Source organism: Neolamprologus brichardi, chromosome 4, assembly GCF_056152115.1.
Source record: "Neolamprologus brichardi isolate AB-2024 chromosome 4, ASM5615211v1, whole genome shotgun sequence".
NCBI lineage: Eukaryota > Metazoa > Chordata > Actinopteri > Cichliformes > Cichlidae > Neolamprologus > Neolamprologus brichardi.
In genome coordinates this window covers 1,792,899-1,811,928 of record NC_142107.1, presented here as the reverse complement: position 1 = coordinate 1,811,928, position 19,030 = coordinate 1,792,899, and the positions used below count along the sequence as shown (strand labels likewise).

Sequence of the window (19,030 nt, the reverse complement as noted above, 5' to 3'; positions counted from 1 at the left end):
ATAGAAAAGCCCCCTAGTGGATTTTGAACCAGGAAACCTTTTGCTGTGAAGTGACAGAGTGCACGACTTAATACTATTCCACTATTCCTACCCATCCACCCCTTGCTTTAACATCATAATTTGATATTTCTATTTGAATTTATATAACACCGTCCAAAAGTTTTGAGTCTCCTGTCACTTTCATATATTTTGCTTCCAAGGAGCCAAATCTTTTGAGGAAAGTTCTCCAGCTTTCTGAAGTTCTTTCAATTCAGTTCTTTGGACATTGGCTGCTTTTTCACTCGTTTTCAGTCCCGTCCTCGTACCAGATCATTTCAAAGGAACACTTTTGTTGTTTAAACCACTAAGCCCTGCTCTTAAGAATCATTCAAGCATTAAATATGAACCCAAAAAAACAAAAACAAAACAATTTTTAACCCCTTAAGCCCCAACGCCCCCTGATACGGGGGCAAAAAGCAGGAGATCAGGTAGGCTTGGGGCTTAAGAGGTTAAATAGTATGTCTGGGCACTTTGTTGATAGCAACCTGTTTGTACCAATATGATGATACCAAAAATCTATTACTGAATAGATTATAAATAGATGCACAGTGAAGCTATTGATGAAAAAATATCTACAACACATGAACTGTATCTGAAAGTCATGCTTTTAAGAAATGGGAACTAATAAATGTGTTTGATTTTGTGGTTAACCGTCCCAGCGTATAAATACACTCAGAGAAATCCAGGCTTGATAACAACACTTGGTTGTAGGCTAAGCGTGTATTTGAAACAGTGACGACAACAATGAATAATTATGAGATGCCTTTATTGTACTTTTTTTGGAATCCAGTGCCACAGACACGAGAAAATGGTCCAATCCCTCCCTCCCCCAATACAAACAGCCTGACAGGAAGGGTCTGCAGGGCGGGGGGGTGTACCGTGATCCCGCTTGTAGTCTTAAATTAAACACAGATAATAATGAAGACACATCCAGGTGCATTTCAACAGACACGCACGACATGCATTCAAAAAGGGGTTTTAAAGAACGCAGCGAGTCCTGGTTCACACGTACGCTCTTGTCCCAAAAAGTAAAAGACGACAAAATTAATACCACTTAAAAAACAGTTTTCTGTCTTTATGGCCGTCAGTCTATAATAATTCAGGCTCTGTCATTTTCCCCACTTACAGAAAAGAGAAAAACAAGGGCAAAGAGACACACTACTATTCATAATGGGAAAATGGTTTAAATATGGAAGTGGATGGTTCATAGCTTTCATATTTTAGTTTTTTTTATTATGTTTTTTAATTAATGGTATGTTTTAATGAGAATACAGTTGTCTCACTAAAAATCAGCTCATCTAGGTAAAACTAGGCCTGTCCACTCAATCTGCAGTATCTAAGTAAAATATATAAAGTCCAGTCAAGGGCTCAGTGGGTCGTTGGTCCAATCAGGAGGCGGATCACTTCAGTCTTCCTCGCTGCCACTGGCTGAACGCTCCTGAAGGAAACAGAAAGATTTACTTTCATTATTCAACAAGACCTTGAGACTACACAAGCACAGAGTGCCCATCAAAAGTACCACAAACACCACAAAACAAGAGTGGCGTGGAAATGATCGCAGCTCAGACCTAGAATAGAATGACTGGGTTGTTGTGAACTGTCTGAAGGAATCACCATTACCAGCACACCAGACTAAAGATGTGGCAATCATCATGATGATCAATGTATTTGATTTTGGTATTTTAAGTTTGTAAAATGAACAAGAAAACATTATTTACCATCAAAAAATTTATGATTATGAGAAGTTGTTAGAGAATAGCTGCTCAATTGTAGCAAGAATTTGAATCATGGTCAGTTTTGTTGCATTTTATAATCCCGATTATATCTTTAAAAACAAATCTTGTGTAAGGCAATTTTTTAAAACTGAAATTCAAATGTAAAATATATTCATTAAAACAAAGCCCCTGTGTCAAATACTTGTGTGTCACACAAAGGGATTTGTTTTAATGATTTAAAACAGGAAAACATCTGAGAGAGTGAATGCAGAACCGTTCTTCTGCTCATTCTTTCCAACAGGTTCTAAAAGGAACTCAAAGCTCAGTCGTTGTGACGGGAAAATCTGTCATTTAAATACATTAACATGAGTGCAGAAGATTCAAGCTTTGGTGTGTGTGTGTGTGTCTTCATTCTCCTGTTCTGCTCTCACCTCTTCCTGTTCCTCCTCGCTGTCGTCGTCGCTTACCACAGGTTTAGCCCGGGCTCCGCGGCCCCGCCGCCGTTGTCCTTTCCCTCCTCTCTCCCCCTTCTCTTTCCGGCCCAGTTTAATCTTCACCTTCACTGAACGACCTGATGAGGGATCAAAGATTGCAAACAAAATAATGCTGAGTGAGCCTCACCGCCCGCTGATGCTATAAAAGCTACCGTGCCTCTCCGATACTCACATTCAGACTCCGAGCCTTCATCCACCTCCTCCTCTTCCTCCTCGCTTTCTTCTCCCTCGCTTTCATCCTCCTTCTCGATCTTCTGTCTCACGCTGGTGAAGACGGACTGGAGCACAATGGAGTCCTCGTAGATCTAAAAATAAATAAATGGTTAAAGAGAGAAACAAAGTTAGCTTCCAAAATAGGAAAACTTGTAAGTTAAATGAGTTGAATATATCAAACACTGGTGAGCGTGTGCTGCTTAGCATCACTCACCAAAGAGCCCTCCAGGTTGAAAGTCTGGGCGTTCTGACACAGCAGCATCACATCCTTCTCCAGGTCGTTCAGGCTGCGGTATTTGTGGCTGCGGATCCGCTCCTGATGCACGGAGAGAGAAACAACAGGCAGCAGTCAGATATGTAGGATTTAATAAGTTGGAATCTAAAAAAGAAATACATATATATATTTAAAAAAAACATTGATGAGGTAATTTTTGATCCTCACCTTGATCTTTCTGAAGTCCACTGGTTTGCGGATGAGCTCATAATACTCGGGCAGCTCTTTGCGAGATGGGAGCTGGATGAAGACTTCGCTCAGTTGTCGGCCATTTCTGCAAAGACGAGGAGACAAGTTAGTTAAAAACGCAATCAAACTAAATTTTCACGCCTTCTGCTAATCCTGCGCTCTTCAGAAGAGCGGTCTCCTCACCCGTCCTTGTATTTGATGACAGCGTCAACAATCTTCCTCATCTTCTTAGTGAGAGATGGAGGGTTAGGAGAGAGCTTCTCAGCAGGTGGGCGACCTCGTTTCTTTGCTTTCTTTCCATCGTCGTCCTTGTCCCGTCCGCGGCCGCTGCTGGAGCTGGGTGTGGCCGGGCCACCGTCGTGGTCACGGTCTCTCTTGCGCTTTCTGGTCGTCTTCTTGTGACGCACTTCCTCTTCAATGTCCTCTAGATTGCCTTCTTCTATGGCCTGTTCAAAGAGAAATGCAGTTGAAAACTCATTTAATAGAAACACGTGAGTTGTCGGTCCATGAGTTGTAAGAGCGACTCTTATACGAAAGCCAGAACTGGCATTTTTAAAACCCGGCAACGTGAGAAATGGCTACACAAAAACCAACAATAAGCCATAGACTGTAGCCTCAATGTGCTCTATTGTTGTGTACTGTTTGTGTCGCATACAAATGACATCACAGACTTTCAGAGGCATTGCTATAGCAACCCTACACACATTAGGTGGAACTCTACTGTAATGAAAAATGACCGAAACCAAGTAGAGGCTGAACTAGTGGAAAAAGGCCTAATATAGATTCAGCTGTCAGTATTTGGGACTCATCCCACCTTGAGCCACTGCTTCTCTGTGAGCGAGTCGCTGTAGTCCACCTCCTTGCGCTGGCGCGACCCTCTGCCAAACATCTTCTCCTCCTCCTCCTCGCAGGTTAGCCTCTCAACCTCAGCGTCGTCTTTCAAAATCCAGCCGGGCAGGTCGTCCTCCTCCATCAGACGGGGTTTCCTCTTAGGGTTACGGGCCTCCTCGCGGCGTCTGTCTAGATCCATACGCTGAAATGAAAAAACAAAACAAAAAACAGTGTGATTAGAGTCACATTCAAAAAATTTTAAAGTGTCTAAAAACTGACATGAAACCAGACGAACCATGAACTGTTCAAACTCCTCTTCGCTCCTCGCGATCATCTGATTGACGGTCTCATCATCAGGCACTTCGTCTTCCTCCTGCAGATAAATGAGACGGGCTGAATGAGCGATGGCTGACTGCAGATTTGTGGCACCTCAGACCCAAGTCTCTGAACTAATGACTCTCAAGCACAAATGGAAAGCCAAGCAGCAAAATGAATTACTAGCAATTCATCGAACATTACTATGCTTTACGTAGACGCTGTAAATATCACTTGCAGTTACAGGATGCACTAGATGACTAACGCTGTGCAAATGAAACTGATACTAAAAGTAAAGGTAAACAAATCCTTAACTTTGCATGAAAGAGTTTAAAGCCATAAAGAGGGGAAAGGAAAGAAAATATAAAACGGGAAAAGCTTTTATGTTAGAGTGAAGGATAAAGTATCATATTAACCATCAAAGGTTTGTGCAGAAGCAGAAATACATAGGGGAGAAAGGGAGAAGTCTGGATTGATGAAAGCTCACAAATCCTGAGAAAAGAGGGGAAAATAAGGAAAAGAGACAGAAAGAGGAGAGGGGGGGGAAAGGGAGAGAATGAAGAGGTGGGGCAGCGCACAGGCGGACGTGGGCGGGTGGGCGATGTGGGAACAGGTTTAGATCACACCCACCCACGCCCCCCTAGTGCGGCAGCCTCCTCGAGCCCCGACCTCGTCCTGCTCCTCGTGCTCCAGAATAGCCTGTAAGAAGGCCCGACGTTCATAGCCTGAAGACTTCTGGTCGAACATGCCGGCCTGGATGACCTTCTGGTCCACGTTCAGCTTGTACTTGGCTGCTGCCAGGATCTTTTCCTCCACGCTGTTGACGGTGCAGAGGCGCAGCACGCGCACCTCGTTTTGCTGACCGATGCGGTGCGCTCTATCCTGGGCCTGCAAGTCCTGTAGCGTGCACAGACAGTTTAGGTGGAATCGCTGTGCAGAAAGCAAACATGTTCACAACAAACAGGCCATTTCCTGAACTTCTTTGTGCACATAAAGTACCTGGTGCGGGTTCCAGTCACTGTCAAAAATGATGACAGTATCAGCAGATTGCAGGTTCAGGCCCAGACCTCCAGCTCTGGTGCTGAGCAAGAACACAAAGTACTCAGAGGCGGGGTCGTTGAACGTCTTCAGCAGCATGCCACGATCCTCTGCTTTGGTGGTACCTAAGAAAACATCACGCTTTGTTAGTAACTCCCAGTAGTTCAACATGACTCTCGTATAGTTAACAGCCAAAAGGTTCTCACCATCCAGACGCAGGTACTTGAAATTGCGGTACGCAAAATAGTCCTCCATGATGGTCATGAGTGAGGTCATTTGACAGAAGAGCAGCACTTTGTGGTTGGTGGCCCTCAGCTTGGGCAGGATACGATCCAGCAGCTCAAACTTTCCAGAGGCACGATACAGGTCAGGGCTGGACAGGGAAAAGGAGGATATGAGTGACACTGACTGAGCACCTAACATTTATCCAGACACAGTTTTTAGCTTTACGTACCCTGTGATGATTCCACCAGAATAACCGAGATGCTCCGAGAAGGACTCCTGTGAAAGCAAACAAGTAAAAATGTTTAATATCACATATTTTTGTATTTCAGCTTTAAAACATCTGTTCTACTGTCTTTTAAAAAGATTTACTGGTATCATGATTTAAATGGTGGTGTTTGTGTCTGGTACCTCAATGTGCTGGAACATGAAGGGGTGATTGCATATCTTCCTCAGCTGCATGATAGTGTTCATCAGGGTCTTCGTGCCACCTTTACCCTGTAAAATGAGGAGGATACATTAGGTGTCTATTATTTCAAATTTTCTTTAAATGACCACAAAAGAACTGAGTTTGAGACATCAGCTCACCTTCTTGTCTTTTTCTGAACCGTCTGTGAGCAAGACTCCCTTGGCCTGCATGTGTCTGTACAGAACCCTCTGCAGAGCTGACATGTCGCACTTTATGACATACTCCACCTGTAGAACAACAACAAGGGGGAAATCTCAGCAGGGCAACTACATTTTTTGACCTGTTCTGAGCAGAAATATTTCAGTGCTGAATGTTTTGGCAGAAGCTGTGCACACTGACCTTCTCTGGCAGCTGCGCCTCGACTTCTTTCTTGAGTCGCCGCAGCAAGAAAGGTCGGAGCACCTTGTGTAAACGTCGAATGATCAGGATGGTCTCTTCTTCATTTAGGTCAACCTTGAAACGTGAGAGAAGAACGCTGATTAGAAAGTCTCCACAACTATTTCCAACAATCCCGACCACACTGTAAACGCACCTTCTCTCCAGTCATGGCGAACGGGGCGTTGAACCACTGTTCGAAGGTGCTGCAGCTCTTGAAGATCGTGGGCAAGAGGAAATTGAGCAGGGCCCAGAGCTCGGGGAGCTTGTTCTGCAGCGGAGTTCCTGTGAGCAGCACACGTCGTGGTGCCAAGTAGTGTGTGTTCAAGACTTGGGTCAGCTTACAGTGATGGTTCTTCATACGATGGCCTTCATCCACAATCATGTACTTCCAGCGGATCTTTGTGAAGAAGATATGGCATTTATTCAGCGTGTTTTTGACTACCGTTTAAAAGGCAAGATTTAGATCTGGAAGAAGACGTGACAGGACTGTCTTACCTTTGCTAACACCTGCTTATCCTTAATAATGTACTCATATGTGGTCAGCAGCACGTTGAACTTTCCGCTACGTAAAATTGGAACGAATGAACGTCGAGCAGCTGGAGACCCCTGAAAGATAAACAGATATTAAGTAAACCGAATAACTGAATTAAAAATGGTCTTTGGTATAAAGCGTTTTCATCATGTTGCGAGCAAAGCGTGACTGAAGTACTAATGCAACATCACTGACCTTGTAGGAAACCTTCACAACAGACGGTGCCCACTTATCAAACTCATACACCCAGTTTGATAAAGTTCTGTAAACAAAAGAACAGCTCTGATTGAGGAAAAGCAGCCTTTTCTATGTGCATTTGTCAGTTTTAAGCCGATGCTTTCAAAAGGGAACCGAGGAGACACGTTCACACTTACGAGAGAGGTACGATGATGAGGAAGGGCCCATTGATGCGCTTGTACTCCATGAGGTAAGTGATGAGGGCGATAGTCTGGATCGTTTTGCCTAGACCCATCTCATCAGCCAGGATGCCATTCAAGTTGTTGTTGTAAAGTGACACCAGCCACTCCAGACCTTTGATCTGAACAGTAAATGGTTCAAATAAACTTCAGTTTACTCAGATTGTCCAACATTTATTTATATAATCCACCATTAAAATCCAATCTAACAATGCTAATGTTATGCTGCTCTTTTCTGTGTCGTGATGGGCTACCTGGTATTGCTTGAGCTGCCCATTGACCAGCAGTGAGGACTGTTTATCCACTTTCTCAGTGACGGCGTGAGCCACTGCATAGTAGGACTGCAGGCCGCGGTTGAAACTTGCACTGCCGTACTCGTCGTCTACATCCTGCTTGGCGTGTCTGATGGAAGCAGAAAAGACATGACGTGTAAATTTCATAATATTATAATTAAACCAACCAGTTATAAACAGAGGATAATTATAAAGTACAACAATTGTCTTACTCAATGATGTGCAGGACATCCACTTCTGATACATCTTCACTGTCGGGGTCGGGAATCTTCTTCTTCTCTTCTGTTGGAGCTGAAGACGGCTGAGGCTGGTCGTCGTCTTCCTCCTGACGATACAAAACAAAACGGGATGTCAGAAAGCTGCTCCACCTCCACAAACACAATCTGAAGCTGCGTTACATACCTCCTCCTCCTCTTCCTCTTCTGAACCGCTGCCTTCACTGTCGGAGCGTGGCGCTACTTCGTATCTGAGAAGGAACACAAGGATAGAAAAAGAGATAAGCGAGTGCCTTGTTGTTTTGCTGGAGGATGAAACACGGCTTTTGCACAGATATTCCAGACACTGAATTTAAATAATTTCTACAGAAATCAAGACAGACTTGACGCTTACCCTGGGTTCATTTCAAGCCAGGCTTCCAGCTGCCCAGCCTTGGGTGCTTCCACACCCGTCAGGATCTTTCCACTGTCTACATGGATGACCTTGACTGGTAGGTCACTCATTTGACTAGTCTCATCTAAAGGCTGGGAGAGGAAAGGAGGAAAACCAAAACAACAACAAAAAATACACATTAAAAAAAAAGGCGTGATCTCTATAGTAGAGTTCCCTTTAAGTAATTTTACTGTTTGACACTCACCTCTCCGTCAGGTCCCAGAGCAGGAGCAGCTCCCTCTGGAGCCTCGGGCTTCTGAAAGCATCAAATAATTTTAGTTTTTCACTTTGTTTTTTCTCTTTATGTGGATGAAATTTTACATTACTCTTCTATATTGAATTCACATACCTTCTTTTTCTTCTTCTTCTTCTTCTTCTCTTTGAGTGCTTGTGCAGCCTTGTGCGCGCGCACCAACTCAGTGAGGTTGGCCACGTACTCGTCTGTCTGCTGTAGCAGGTACGCCAGGCGCTTGTCTTTCTTCTGGTCGATAAGTTTACGATAACCTTCTTCATCTTCAGCCTGGGAGGAGATTCGCACAGAGGTCAGATCATTTTGTGACACAAATAAACATCAAATATAATTCCAATCATTCATTTCAGAGACTGTGCTCCTTCCAGCAGATACAGACTCATTTTGACAGACTGAGAAAGTCTCACCATCAGCCTCCGCATCCTCTCCTTTTCAATGCGTTCATTCTCTTTCTTCTGCTCGCGCTCAGTGTTGGCATGATAGGTGGCGACAGCTTTGGTGGCCTTCTGGATCTTTGCTGTGATGGAGCGGTGATACTCCTTAAAGTCCTTGGCATGCTGCAGGATGCTGTTGAGGTATTCCTTTGACAAACAAATGCTTAAATTAGACTCTTTACATTAACTACACCTCATTGTATTTGTTTTAACAAATATCACAATATAAAACATCCAATTAGACGCCTTAAGATCTTTTAGAAATCGTCTGTACCTGGTGTTTCTGGCGCCGTTTGCGCTCTTGTTCAATCTTCTGCTGTTTCTCCAGCTTCTCAGTGATACGAGCCTCACGTAGAGACTGCCGTTTGCTGCGTTTATAGGCCTTAGCATTAAGGGCAGTTTCCAAAGCAGTGTCACGACGCATGCAAACAACAACCTCCTGGCGCAACTACAAGCACAGAAAAAGAAGACAATATAAGTTTTTCACTGGGAAAAGTAAAGAAGAGAAGAGAAAGCGGATTAAATATGCAGAGTTCAGCTGTCTGTATTATAAACACATTTGCAGGTAGCAGCAGATACATTTATCTACCTGTCTCTGGAAGTTAAGCAGCCTGAGGGCCTTGAGCTCGATGGTGGCTTTGGTGCGTAGATCACCAGCTAGAGAGCCAGGCAGGTTCTCAAGCTCCTGTATACGGTGAGAAATACGAGCCTGAAGCCTGAAAATTTTAAAAATAGAAATATTACAAAGATTAAAGTTGAAACCATTATTTTTCTCCCTCCATACAAAAGTAGAAGAACCGTCAAAGTGATGGATGTCTGTGTGTCATCAGTTCAGGGATATAATTTCCTATTCAAACTGGAAACGTCTCGTTTCTCAGATTTTTTAAATCTTACTATAATGCCAATACTTTTATGCTGTCAACTACATCCAGAGCAGTACAGAATTTTTTAAGGCCGACAACAATATTTAGTAATATTTCGATATCTAGGCCGATATTCTTTTTCCTTCACACTCACCAAACATAAAAACATTAGCCTAGCATTTATTATGTATAGTGGTTTATTTACTTGTTTACGCTCTGCTTGGATCAGCTGGTTGTTGTGTTTGTGGCATTCTGAATGGGTTGCCAAAAAGGACGTTGCAGAGTGCCCTCTGGTGGACAAAATATGCAACATCAACACTCATGACATCAGCGAAGAGTGTTTCTTTCATCTTTTTTTTCTTTTTTAAACTTTTAATGGTTTTAATAATCAGCCAGCATTAAAGCAGACACAGATAGATGGGCAAAAAGCTAATATCTGCTAATAATATCAGTTTGCTGATATTATTAGCAGATTGGGCTCTACCATCAATTATTCCTTTTAGCTTAACTGTGCAACTTATTGGTCACGTGCAGCTTCTCAGGTTGTGAGATAAAATTCTCAATAAGATGCTTTGAGCTGCAACTATATAAAATCATTTTTTAAAGAAAACTAAGACACCAACCAATTTGAATAACACCAGTTATTAATTTCAAACTTAAGTAGAAAACAACGATATGGAACTAGAATTATAAATTACAAAGTGATGTTTTATTATTTATTTTTAACTTTTTTTGTCATATTAGAGGGAGCAAGAAATGAGCTCCTGACAATTTTCATCATTCATGTTCAAGGACAAAATATTTGCTGTGTAGCTCAGTACTGTTTGCCATTCCATGTCGTTTCCCTTTCCTCACCTGTACTCTCTCTCCTGGAGGATCTCCACTGGATCAAGCCCACGAGGTTTTTGGATGGGGGTTATACGATTCTGCTTCTGGTGTAGCATCATGGGAGGGGGCTGTGCAGGCTGTCCTGGAGACTGTGTCTGAGGGGGCATGACAGGGGAGGCTGCTGGAGGCACTGAGGGAGGAGCAGGAGAAGGTCGGCCTGTGGGTTGGGGTGGAATTAACTTCTGGGGAGGGTTGGAAGGGGCAGCAGCGTTCACCATTGGTCCTAAAAAGAGAGAAATTTAGAAAAGATTATTTTTAATTGTAGGTATAAACAAAATACACATGTGTGAAGTTTGTGCTTAAGCTGGGTTTACCTTCAGGCCATGATTTGGGAGGTCCATTCGTAGGCTGGCCTTGCATACCTGGAGGAACTCCTGCAGGTCCAGGAGGAGCTATATTGGGACCTACCATACCTAAAACAAAAACAGAATCAGAATCATATTAATCTGTTTTTTGACATAATTTGTAAATGCTGAACATCGTGCAATCTCTCCTGCCCTCTAGATAGATGCATTATTATTATCATGGGATCAAGAGCAGGGTTATTATAGTTTTGTATTTTTTTATTAGGTTTGATTCTTACTTTGTTTCAACTTTGTTTTTAATCCAGTTTAGTTTCAGTTACTTTCTAGAGTGAATTTGCTCGTTTCAGTTTAGTTTTTATTGTTTGAAAATATTTAGTTTTCATTTACTTTCAGTGCTAATTTTAATGTTTGATAATTATTTATTTATGGCATATGTCAGGAGCAAGATTTGGGAAAATCAGTACAGATAGTAAAATATAACCAGAGCTTTTTGAAAGCAGTTGATTCACAGCGTTGTAGACATCAAACCCTCATCAGGAAGTCTGTGGTGATGAGTTCTTACCAAATTAACAAATAGCCAAACTAAGGATATTTCCTCTACAATTGCACTTTAGTTACTTTCCAAGTTCACAAAAATGTTGGGTTTTTTGTGTGTTTTTTTTTTTTTTTTTTACTCCAAAGGTCAGCAATTGGCAGCACCAGTGCACACGGCCTGCCACTTCCTGTTGTCAGCTTTGTACCTATCCTGTATCTGACACTTGTAACAAGAAATGCCAACGCTCTCCTGGTTTATGATCGCCGACTGCTGCTTGATCTCAGTTTCTCTGCCAATCCTTTTCTGAAGTCTTAGCTGGAATTATGCCCTGATATGACGGGGTTTTAATCACAGGAGTCCTAAATATCCATGTCTACTGTCCTTCTGCCCCCCTTATTGATTTAATTTTGTACAAATTGTTATTACCGCTCCCATGCAAGAGCAAAGACACACTCTGGATCTGGTTTTATCCTGCGGCCTTCCTGTTTACATTGTTGGAATATCTTATCCCTTTGTTCAAAACCTACATCTCAAGCATGGCTTAATGATGTCAGTATCGCTGCTAGAAGGCCGGAGAACTAAACAAAGGTGGGAAAAAGATAAGTTACATGTGTCATATGACATTGAGAGAAAGTAGGAGTATAAAAAAAATTGTTGAAGCTGAGAAATCAAAGTACTTTTTCACATAAATGAGGATAATCAACACAAACCTTGTGCGACTTATTAATTCAATTCATAATACTCCATCTGCTAATACCGTCACCTGAAATTTGTGAAAACCTCAAATTCTTTGTTGATAACGTTGCACAAGTGAGAGCCAACATCTCCCTCCCCTCTTATGATCCTTCATTGTGACATGCTCTACTGCTTTTTACCAGTTTGAACCTGTGTCTCTTCCCCAGTTGAAGAAAATTGTCACTCAGATCAAACCAGCATCTTGCCCCACTAATGTGCTCTGGGAGACTATTGGTCCAAATGTCCAATCTATCATTAACAGCAGTCTCACTTCTGGTGTTGTACCCACTTGTTTTAGACATCTGTGGTTCATCCATTGATTAAAAAAGCAAACATGGATGCCTCTATCCTCTCTAACTTTAGACTGATTTCAAAATTGCCTTTCACAGCTAAACGTTTTAGCAAAAACTGTATTTTTACAGTTGCAGTTTTTCATAGACTCTCAGAGGATTCTGGAAACTTCCTGGTCTCATTTTAAAGCTGTTCACAGCACCGAATCTGCACTTTCAAGATTTCTTAATGATCTTTTACTGCTGCTGCTTTTGATGCACTTAAAAAGATAAGAAATGATATGGTTATGTAATTAAAAAACAAACAAGAAAACACCATGTGGGAATCAAAGGTAGAGCTGTAGAGTGGTTCAGGTAGGTTCAGGCCCTTCATCTACCAAGCACATAACCTTGGCCAGTCCTTTTTTTCTCTCTACCTTCTTCCCATGGGCCTGATTTTTAAAAAACAGGGCCTTGGCTACCGTTTTTATGCAGATGACACCCAATTTTTCATGCCTATAAAAAGAAATGTCAGCTCTCCTAAACCACAACTGGAGAGTCTGAAAGATTTCAAAGGATGGCTCAATGTTCCGTTTAGGATCCATTTTAAGATTCGATTCTGTATTTTGACATACAATACTTGGCTTCTAACTCCATATATTCCCTCAAGTTTGCTAAGGTCCATGGACCAGTTTCCCCTTGCTGTCCCTAAAACCCGGCTGAAAACCAGGGGCGACCGAGCTTTTACGCTATTGCCCCAACTTGTGTAATAATCTCCGGGCCCATGTTAGCATGGCTCCTTCATTACCTGTTTTTAAAACACATCTTACAACTAGGGCTGCCACGATTAGTCGACTAGTCACGATTACGTCGACTATCAAAATCGTCGACGACTGATTTAATAGTCGACGCGTCGTTTGAAGCTTTGTAAGATCACAAAAGACGCAGGAATAAGTAGTAGGATTTAAGAGTGTCATAACGGACTGAAACAGAAGATGGCAGCACTGCATGTACAAGGATGCCAGCTGTCGTTAAACCCCGAAGAAGAAGAAGCTGTGTCCCAGAATTCATAGCGCAGCCCAGCTCAGTTTACAACAATGGCGGCAGCTAGTTAGTTTTAATATTACTCTTATTACTCTTTCTGGGTCACAAAATAAACGTTTAACATATTTTCAGGCGAGAATGTAGCTGTGTAAACCTCAAATATCTGCTCAGTTTATCAAGACACCACATATTTTCAAAAGCGCTCCGACGTTTTCGGAGACGTCTGTTACCCACTAGCTCGATAGCTAGCCGGGGGCAAGGCTCACTAGAAACCGTGAGAACACCGGACTCCCGGCAAATCGTTTTCATACCCACCGCCGTCTTTCGCTACTCAGGTTAAACATATATAAGTCACTTAGATAACTTAAAAATGTTATTGTTTGGCTTTTTTCAGTATTTTATTTGTTCCTGAGTAAATCGGTTTGGTTGAGATTAAAGTTATAGTTTTTACACAGCTGAATAAACATCAAGCAGATTATCAGAAGTGTGAGATGCTCGAGAGTATACTCCGGTGTCCCGTTATATTTTAGATAACAATGAGTTTATTAAATTTTAATGACATTTGCAGATTGTCTCAGTGGAGTTTAATAAACTATCATCTTGTCTTTATTTTTAGTTAGCACATACCTTAAACACTTCAAGCTGTAAGCTAATAATAGTTATATAAGAGCAGATGCTGCTCGTGCAATAAGCTGTACGTTTTACGTCCAATGGATGCATGATCTGATTAGTCGACTAATCGCAAAAATAATAGGTGACTAGTCGACTACCAAAATAATTGTTTGTGGCAGCCCTACTTACATACTCATCTTTATTATTTGGCTCTTATCATAGAACGAGAGTGGCATGTTCTAACCTTCTATTTATTATTACTACTATTGTTGTTGCTGCTGATTTGTGTGTAATTTTTTGCTGCTTTGTCTTTAAAAAGTGCTTTATAAATAATTTGGATTGGATAGTTTAGTTTTAGTTAACTATAATAACCTTGATTATGATCAAAGGTTCAGATTTTCCTTTAACTTGTGTACAATAAATTAACGTAAAAATCTAACTCACCATGTTGTCTATTGTAATTTGCTGGAGCTGGTCCCGGCCCAGCACCCGGGCCACCTCCAGGCCCTGTAGAAGGTGGCATATTAGGCATTGGCTGTTGCTGCATCCCTGGCATGGGCCTCTTTCCCTGCACAGCCATCTGCAGGTGCTCTGGTAGAGGCTGACTGCGTGCCAGCATCTTGTAGGCCATAATCTGTGCCCTGAGTTGGTGTAGCTGGTTCTGGTTGAAGGGAGTGGGTCCACCTGCACCACCTGCTGCAACAGGGGGGCCCCCTGGCCCTTGGGGACCACCACGATTCGGTTGACCCATACCCTGATTTGAGTCTCCACTTCCCTCCATAGGGCCTGCTCCTGGGCCAGATGGGCCCCCAGGCATCATGGGACCAGAAGGAGGGCCGTTGGCTGGTACGGGACTAGGTGCGTGCTCCGAGCCTCCTAATGGAGAGGGGTAACCTGCAGACACAACAGAGGCACAATGGGTATGGCAAAAAGTTATCTCTGAAGTGTTAAAGAAGGTTTTATGTAATTTTAAAAACAAACAAACAAGAAAAACATGTTGAATAAGGATAATAAGAGAACCAGGTGGCTGTATCTCCATGTACTATAGATAAACTCTAACACTGCTGTGGTGTCTTCTATATTCCTCCCTCTGAACAACCTCTGTTGCTTGCTGACTGTGGTTTTGTAGATGCAGCTGCTTTTGTTGTTGTCTGAAAGGGGAAGCCCCTGAACCCCGCCCCTCCTGTCACATTGCCCAGCGCTGTCTGCTACTGCTGCTACATGAACAGCAACACAAGAGGAGAAACCGGCTGGATGGGTTTCCACACGCACATTGTATACCAGCACAACTGCATTACTGGTTTCTTTTGCAAAAAGCATTTCAGGGCCAGAACAAAGTTCTATGAGTTCAAATTTTCTTCACTCAGTGTGCATTAACTCAAGTTAGAAGAGGACTGAAGATGCAGACTTTACCGCAAACGTATCAACATGACACTATGGTGTTACTTTAGGTTTCACCTTTCTAGTCCTGACACACATTACCAGGAAGCACTTTTCTGTGTGACACAACATACCTTGGGAATGTTGATCCATCGGGCTCGGAGGGGGTCCCATCCCACTGTGTCCCCCTGGTCTCATGCCCATGCCCTTCATCTGGCCATAGCGAGGGTCATCGGGCACTCCCTTCTCATGCATGGCTTCCATTGGCTGGATAAATGAAACCAAATAATCATAAATGGAACAAACACTGAAGTTTGTGCAGTGTGACACTGGAACACACTGCACAAAACAATTAACAGGAAAGAAACATAAACTATGTAAATTACAGAAATGATTCCACAACCACTCACTTTATCTAATGATAAAAATTACTGTGTTTAAGCTATTCAAAATAATCACATGCATGTTTTAACAACAAGAGGATTGCGTTATTTGACAAAATGTCTTTTTTATTTTATTTTACTTTATGCATCTGGTGCATGTTGTCCTGAGGATATCCTGAGGGTCCCTGTGGAGGATGGGGGTGTCCTGATCCTGGAGGTCCTGGGCTAGGCCCCATCATGCTGTGGGCTGAGCCTGGTGAGGGACCTGGACTTGGCCCCATCATGCCTCCTGGAGATGGCCCTGGGCCTGGGGAGGGACCAGGGCGAGGTGTCCCTCCCATAGGGGGGTCAGGAGTGGACATCTCTCAGGGGGAATTGGGAATATGTGGCTGCAGGAAGTACCCTTAAAAGAGACATTACAACAACAATTAAGAAAACCCATGTATACATGTTACTCGAGTTACTTAAAAAGAAAGGTGTTTCAAATAAATTCTAGACACTAGGAAAAAATACAACAAACTTTCTGTGTTTAAAACTAATTGAAATAATAGAAAATTTAAATGGAAATCTTCAGTACTTTTTTTGAAGAAAAAAAAAAAAAAGGAAGAAGATGAAGAAACTCTATAACATTTTTAAAAGTTAAAAATTTCCCCTGTTATGGCCTGAAATCAAATGTCAAAATGTTTTACAAATGTTTATTTCATCTGACCAATAATCCAAACTCTGAATATTTTAAACCAGCACTGGTGAGACAAGAATAAATGAGCACATTATTTCATTGTGCCTGCTGACTTAAATGAATAACTGGTTATCTGAATTGTTACATCTTTACATCTGATCACAGTCTCACATGTTTCACGTTGCTCTGTGTTAAGACAATAGTATATTTATAAAGCCATTCAATATTGGATGCTTCATTGCAGATGTGAAATGACTATTAAAATAATGTGCCATTTGGTGAAGTACACAAGTCGTAGTGCTTAGTACCGTTAAACATGAACTACAGACAGCTGACAGATGTTTTTATGCCGTTACAGCATTTAAATGTCCACTCCTGATGTCCTGCTGAAGTGTACAGTGCTGACAGGAACTAGATAATTCATATACTTTTTGCTGAATATCTGACTTTTAAAGATCAAGTGTGTCACACAAGAGATTTAACTTTGTCTAGATTTTTTTTTTTTAAACACAATTAGTTAACTTGAACATCACTTCGTGGAGAAAAACTGTTACGAGACACCTCTATCGAAGAGGCCCTATTATGACACAAATTAAACCCTTTGGTTAAAACAAAAAAACAAAAACCAGAGTCTCTCTTAAATCAACGGGAGAACAGCATAATAATAAAAACTTCGCCAAAGTCCAGTTGTCTAATGTTTACATTTATAAGCCAATAACAGTTGGGCTAGCTATTGTTGGCTAACGTTAGCCAGGCCTAGCAGAATGTAAAGTTTACGTTACATTATATATGTTAACTTTAACTCTCTCCAACTCGTAATGCAACACAGTCGTAGTGGTATTCACCGGGTTGCTGGTTCCGTCTGAAAATAACACTAAAACAATAGTATATCTACAAGGAACACAACCCGGATTTAAGACTTGTCGGCTGGCTCGTTAGCGAGCTACTTCAGTTAGCCTAGCCGGCCATGCTCTCCGAGGCCAATTAGGGCAAAAAAAGACGTGTTGTTTTGCGAGATAGTGGCCGAAATGCGGCGACATGTGAAAGGTTAGAGCATCCCTTCATCTACCAAGCTGATTGATCCAACGCGCCTCCCGTACCCCTGGCTCAGCGCTCTGCTCTTAGCACATTTCCAAAAACAATTTTCATTCATTACACACTGTCGCGCCACAGCAGCGGCACGGTAATGTCGGTCTCCTTTTCTGTAACGAAGAGGGGAAAAAAAACCCACGAAAGCTCAACAATCCTCTAACAGCAGCGTGAAACGCACACAAAACTCCCTTACTGCCCAAAGAAAAACTAAAGCGAACTTACACAAGTGGTGGAAGTTGATGTTTGAAGTGTCGCCGGCTGCAAAGTCTCTCCGTTTTCCTCCTAGCCAGAAACAAAGAGCGACCTACCCAGTTGGTTTTTTTCCTTCACCCCCCCCCCTCTCTCGGCAGATTGTATCGCGGAGACCGGCCTGTGCGGCTCTACAGCGCCGCCTCTGCGCAGGCTCCTCGCTCACTTCCCGCATGCTCAGTGCAGCCTCTGAGATACAAGCAGGCACGAAAGCCCTAGAAGCCGGCATGGGGGATGGGTGAACGAGGCAAACACTGTATTATGGACGAGTATATTGAAATATGATTTAACCCAACACGTATCAACGTGAAAGTACCCAAATGCTCTTAGTGCGCTTGAGAAACCACAATTAAATAAACTGGCACGAAAACGGTGTCGAGTGCACTTTTCTTTCATGTCATTATTGCTTTGTTTGTACCTAATAATAATATATATTTCTAACCTTGTGGCCAATGTGTGTTGTTGATCAGCATTTAAGACACATTATCTAATGATTGGTTTGCCGTTTACGCTACGAAAGGAAATATTTAAAAACGATACACGTAAAGACACTGTAACCCTACTATAATATGAAACAAAGAAAACAAAGGCATGTGAACCTCTAAAATGCTGTAAAGACAATTGTATTGGGTCAAACTACATATTGAGATGAATAAAATAGTTGCTCTTAGCACATTTCCAAGAATGTGCTAATTTGAATATACCATACATTATTTAGATAAAGCAGGATCATGCTCTTCTGCTTTATGTAGGGACCATCTACTTTTAATTTACCTTAATATTATTTGTTGTCATTATTCTAAAACGTGTATATGCACAGCACATACAAAAACACCATAAAATCATGTAAATCATACTTATGAGCTTAAAAAAATGTTTCAACTGCTCATCAATCTTTTTAGCATAATCAAGAAGAATATTTACTGTCACATGGTGGAACCTAGCTGACATGTGACTGAGGAACTTAAGGAACATGAGGTCATGACTGTGTCTTTAAGCTGGATTGGACACAATCCCATGCTAAGGTGCTTGGTATGGTAGTAAAAGGGAAACACCCAAAGTAAGAGTCAGGTTGGACTTCTGAGGGATGAGTCTCACTGGTTGGCCAAAAAGACTAGAGCCAACCACGTGGTAGGTTTTACAGGGATCTTGAGGTTACCGCTCTGTTTTAACTCCCCCACTTTTGTGTAGTTTTACTCTTTGCAGCTGTACAAACTATACCTAAATATAACTTGTCTTTTTGTCT

The 19,030-nt window shown here is 42.1% G+C and overlaps 1 protein-coding gene across 4 annotated transcripts; it reads right to left on the bottom strand.

Annotated features, from left to right (window-relative positions):
- Window positions 1-788: 788 nt before the first annotated feature.
- On the bottom strand, window positions 789-17,933 carry smarca4a (SWI/SNF related BAF chromatin remodeling complex subunit ATPase 4a). 4 transcript variants are annotated; one of them, XM_006805084.3, is made up of 34 exons: window positions 17,758-17,933; window positions 15,905-16,167; window positions 15,516-15,648; window positions 14,446-14,895; window positions 10,816-10,914; window positions 10,469-10,724; window positions 9,340-9,466; window positions 9,025-9,198; window positions 8,724-8,897; window positions 8,416-8,586; window positions 8,272-8,322; window positions 8,028-8,158; window positions 7,821-7,884; window positions 7,631-7,743; window positions 7,380-7,527; window positions 7,084-7,247; window positions 6,905-6,971; window positions 6,673-6,783; window positions 6,332-6,574; window positions 6,139-6,252; window positions 5,919-6,026; window positions 5,742-5,828; window positions 5,563-5,609; window positions 5,315-5,481; window positions 5,070-5,233; window positions 4,701-4,967; window positions 4,051-4,128; window positions 3,739-3,957; window positions 3,108-3,370; window positions 2,904-3,009; window positions 2,676-2,777; window positions 2,421-2,553; window positions 2,186-2,325; window positions 789-1,477 (listed from the first exon to the last, which is right to left on the bottom strand). In XM_006805084.3, exons 2-34 carry the CDS (start codon window positions 16,124-16,126, stop codon window positions 1,445-1,447), a joined length of 4,926 nt encoding a protein of 1,641 aa, XP_006805147.1. In that variant the 5' UTR covers window positions 16,127-16,167; window positions 17,758-17,933; the 3' UTR covers window positions 789-1,444. The 4 variants fall into 4 exon arrangements, with proteins under 4 accessions (XP_006805147.1, XP_035769888.1, XP_006805149.1 ...); XM_035913995.2 differs by having other exon boundaries at window positions 4,740-4,967; window positions 17,758-17,932; XM_006805086.3 differs by lacking the exon at window positions 17,758-17,933 and adding an exon at window positions 17,513-17,631.
- Between the last annotated feature and the right edge of the window lie 1,097 nt (window positions 17,934-19,030).

Excerpts from the sequence above, each read along its gene's own strand:
- smarca4a (XM_006805084.3), bottom strand. The coding sequence starts at position 16,126 with ATGTCCACTCCTGACCCCCCTATGGGAGGGACACCTCGCCCTGGTCCC. Across the intron at positions 8,159-8,271 it reads CTCTGGGACCTGACGGAGAG|CCTTTAGATGAGACTAGTCA; the intron begins GTGAGTGTCAAA and ends TTCCTCTCCCAG. Across the intron at positions 7,744-7,820 it reads AAGAGGAAGAGGAGGAGGAG|GAGGAAGACGACGACCAGCC; the intron begins GTATGTAACGCA and ends TTGTATCGTCAG.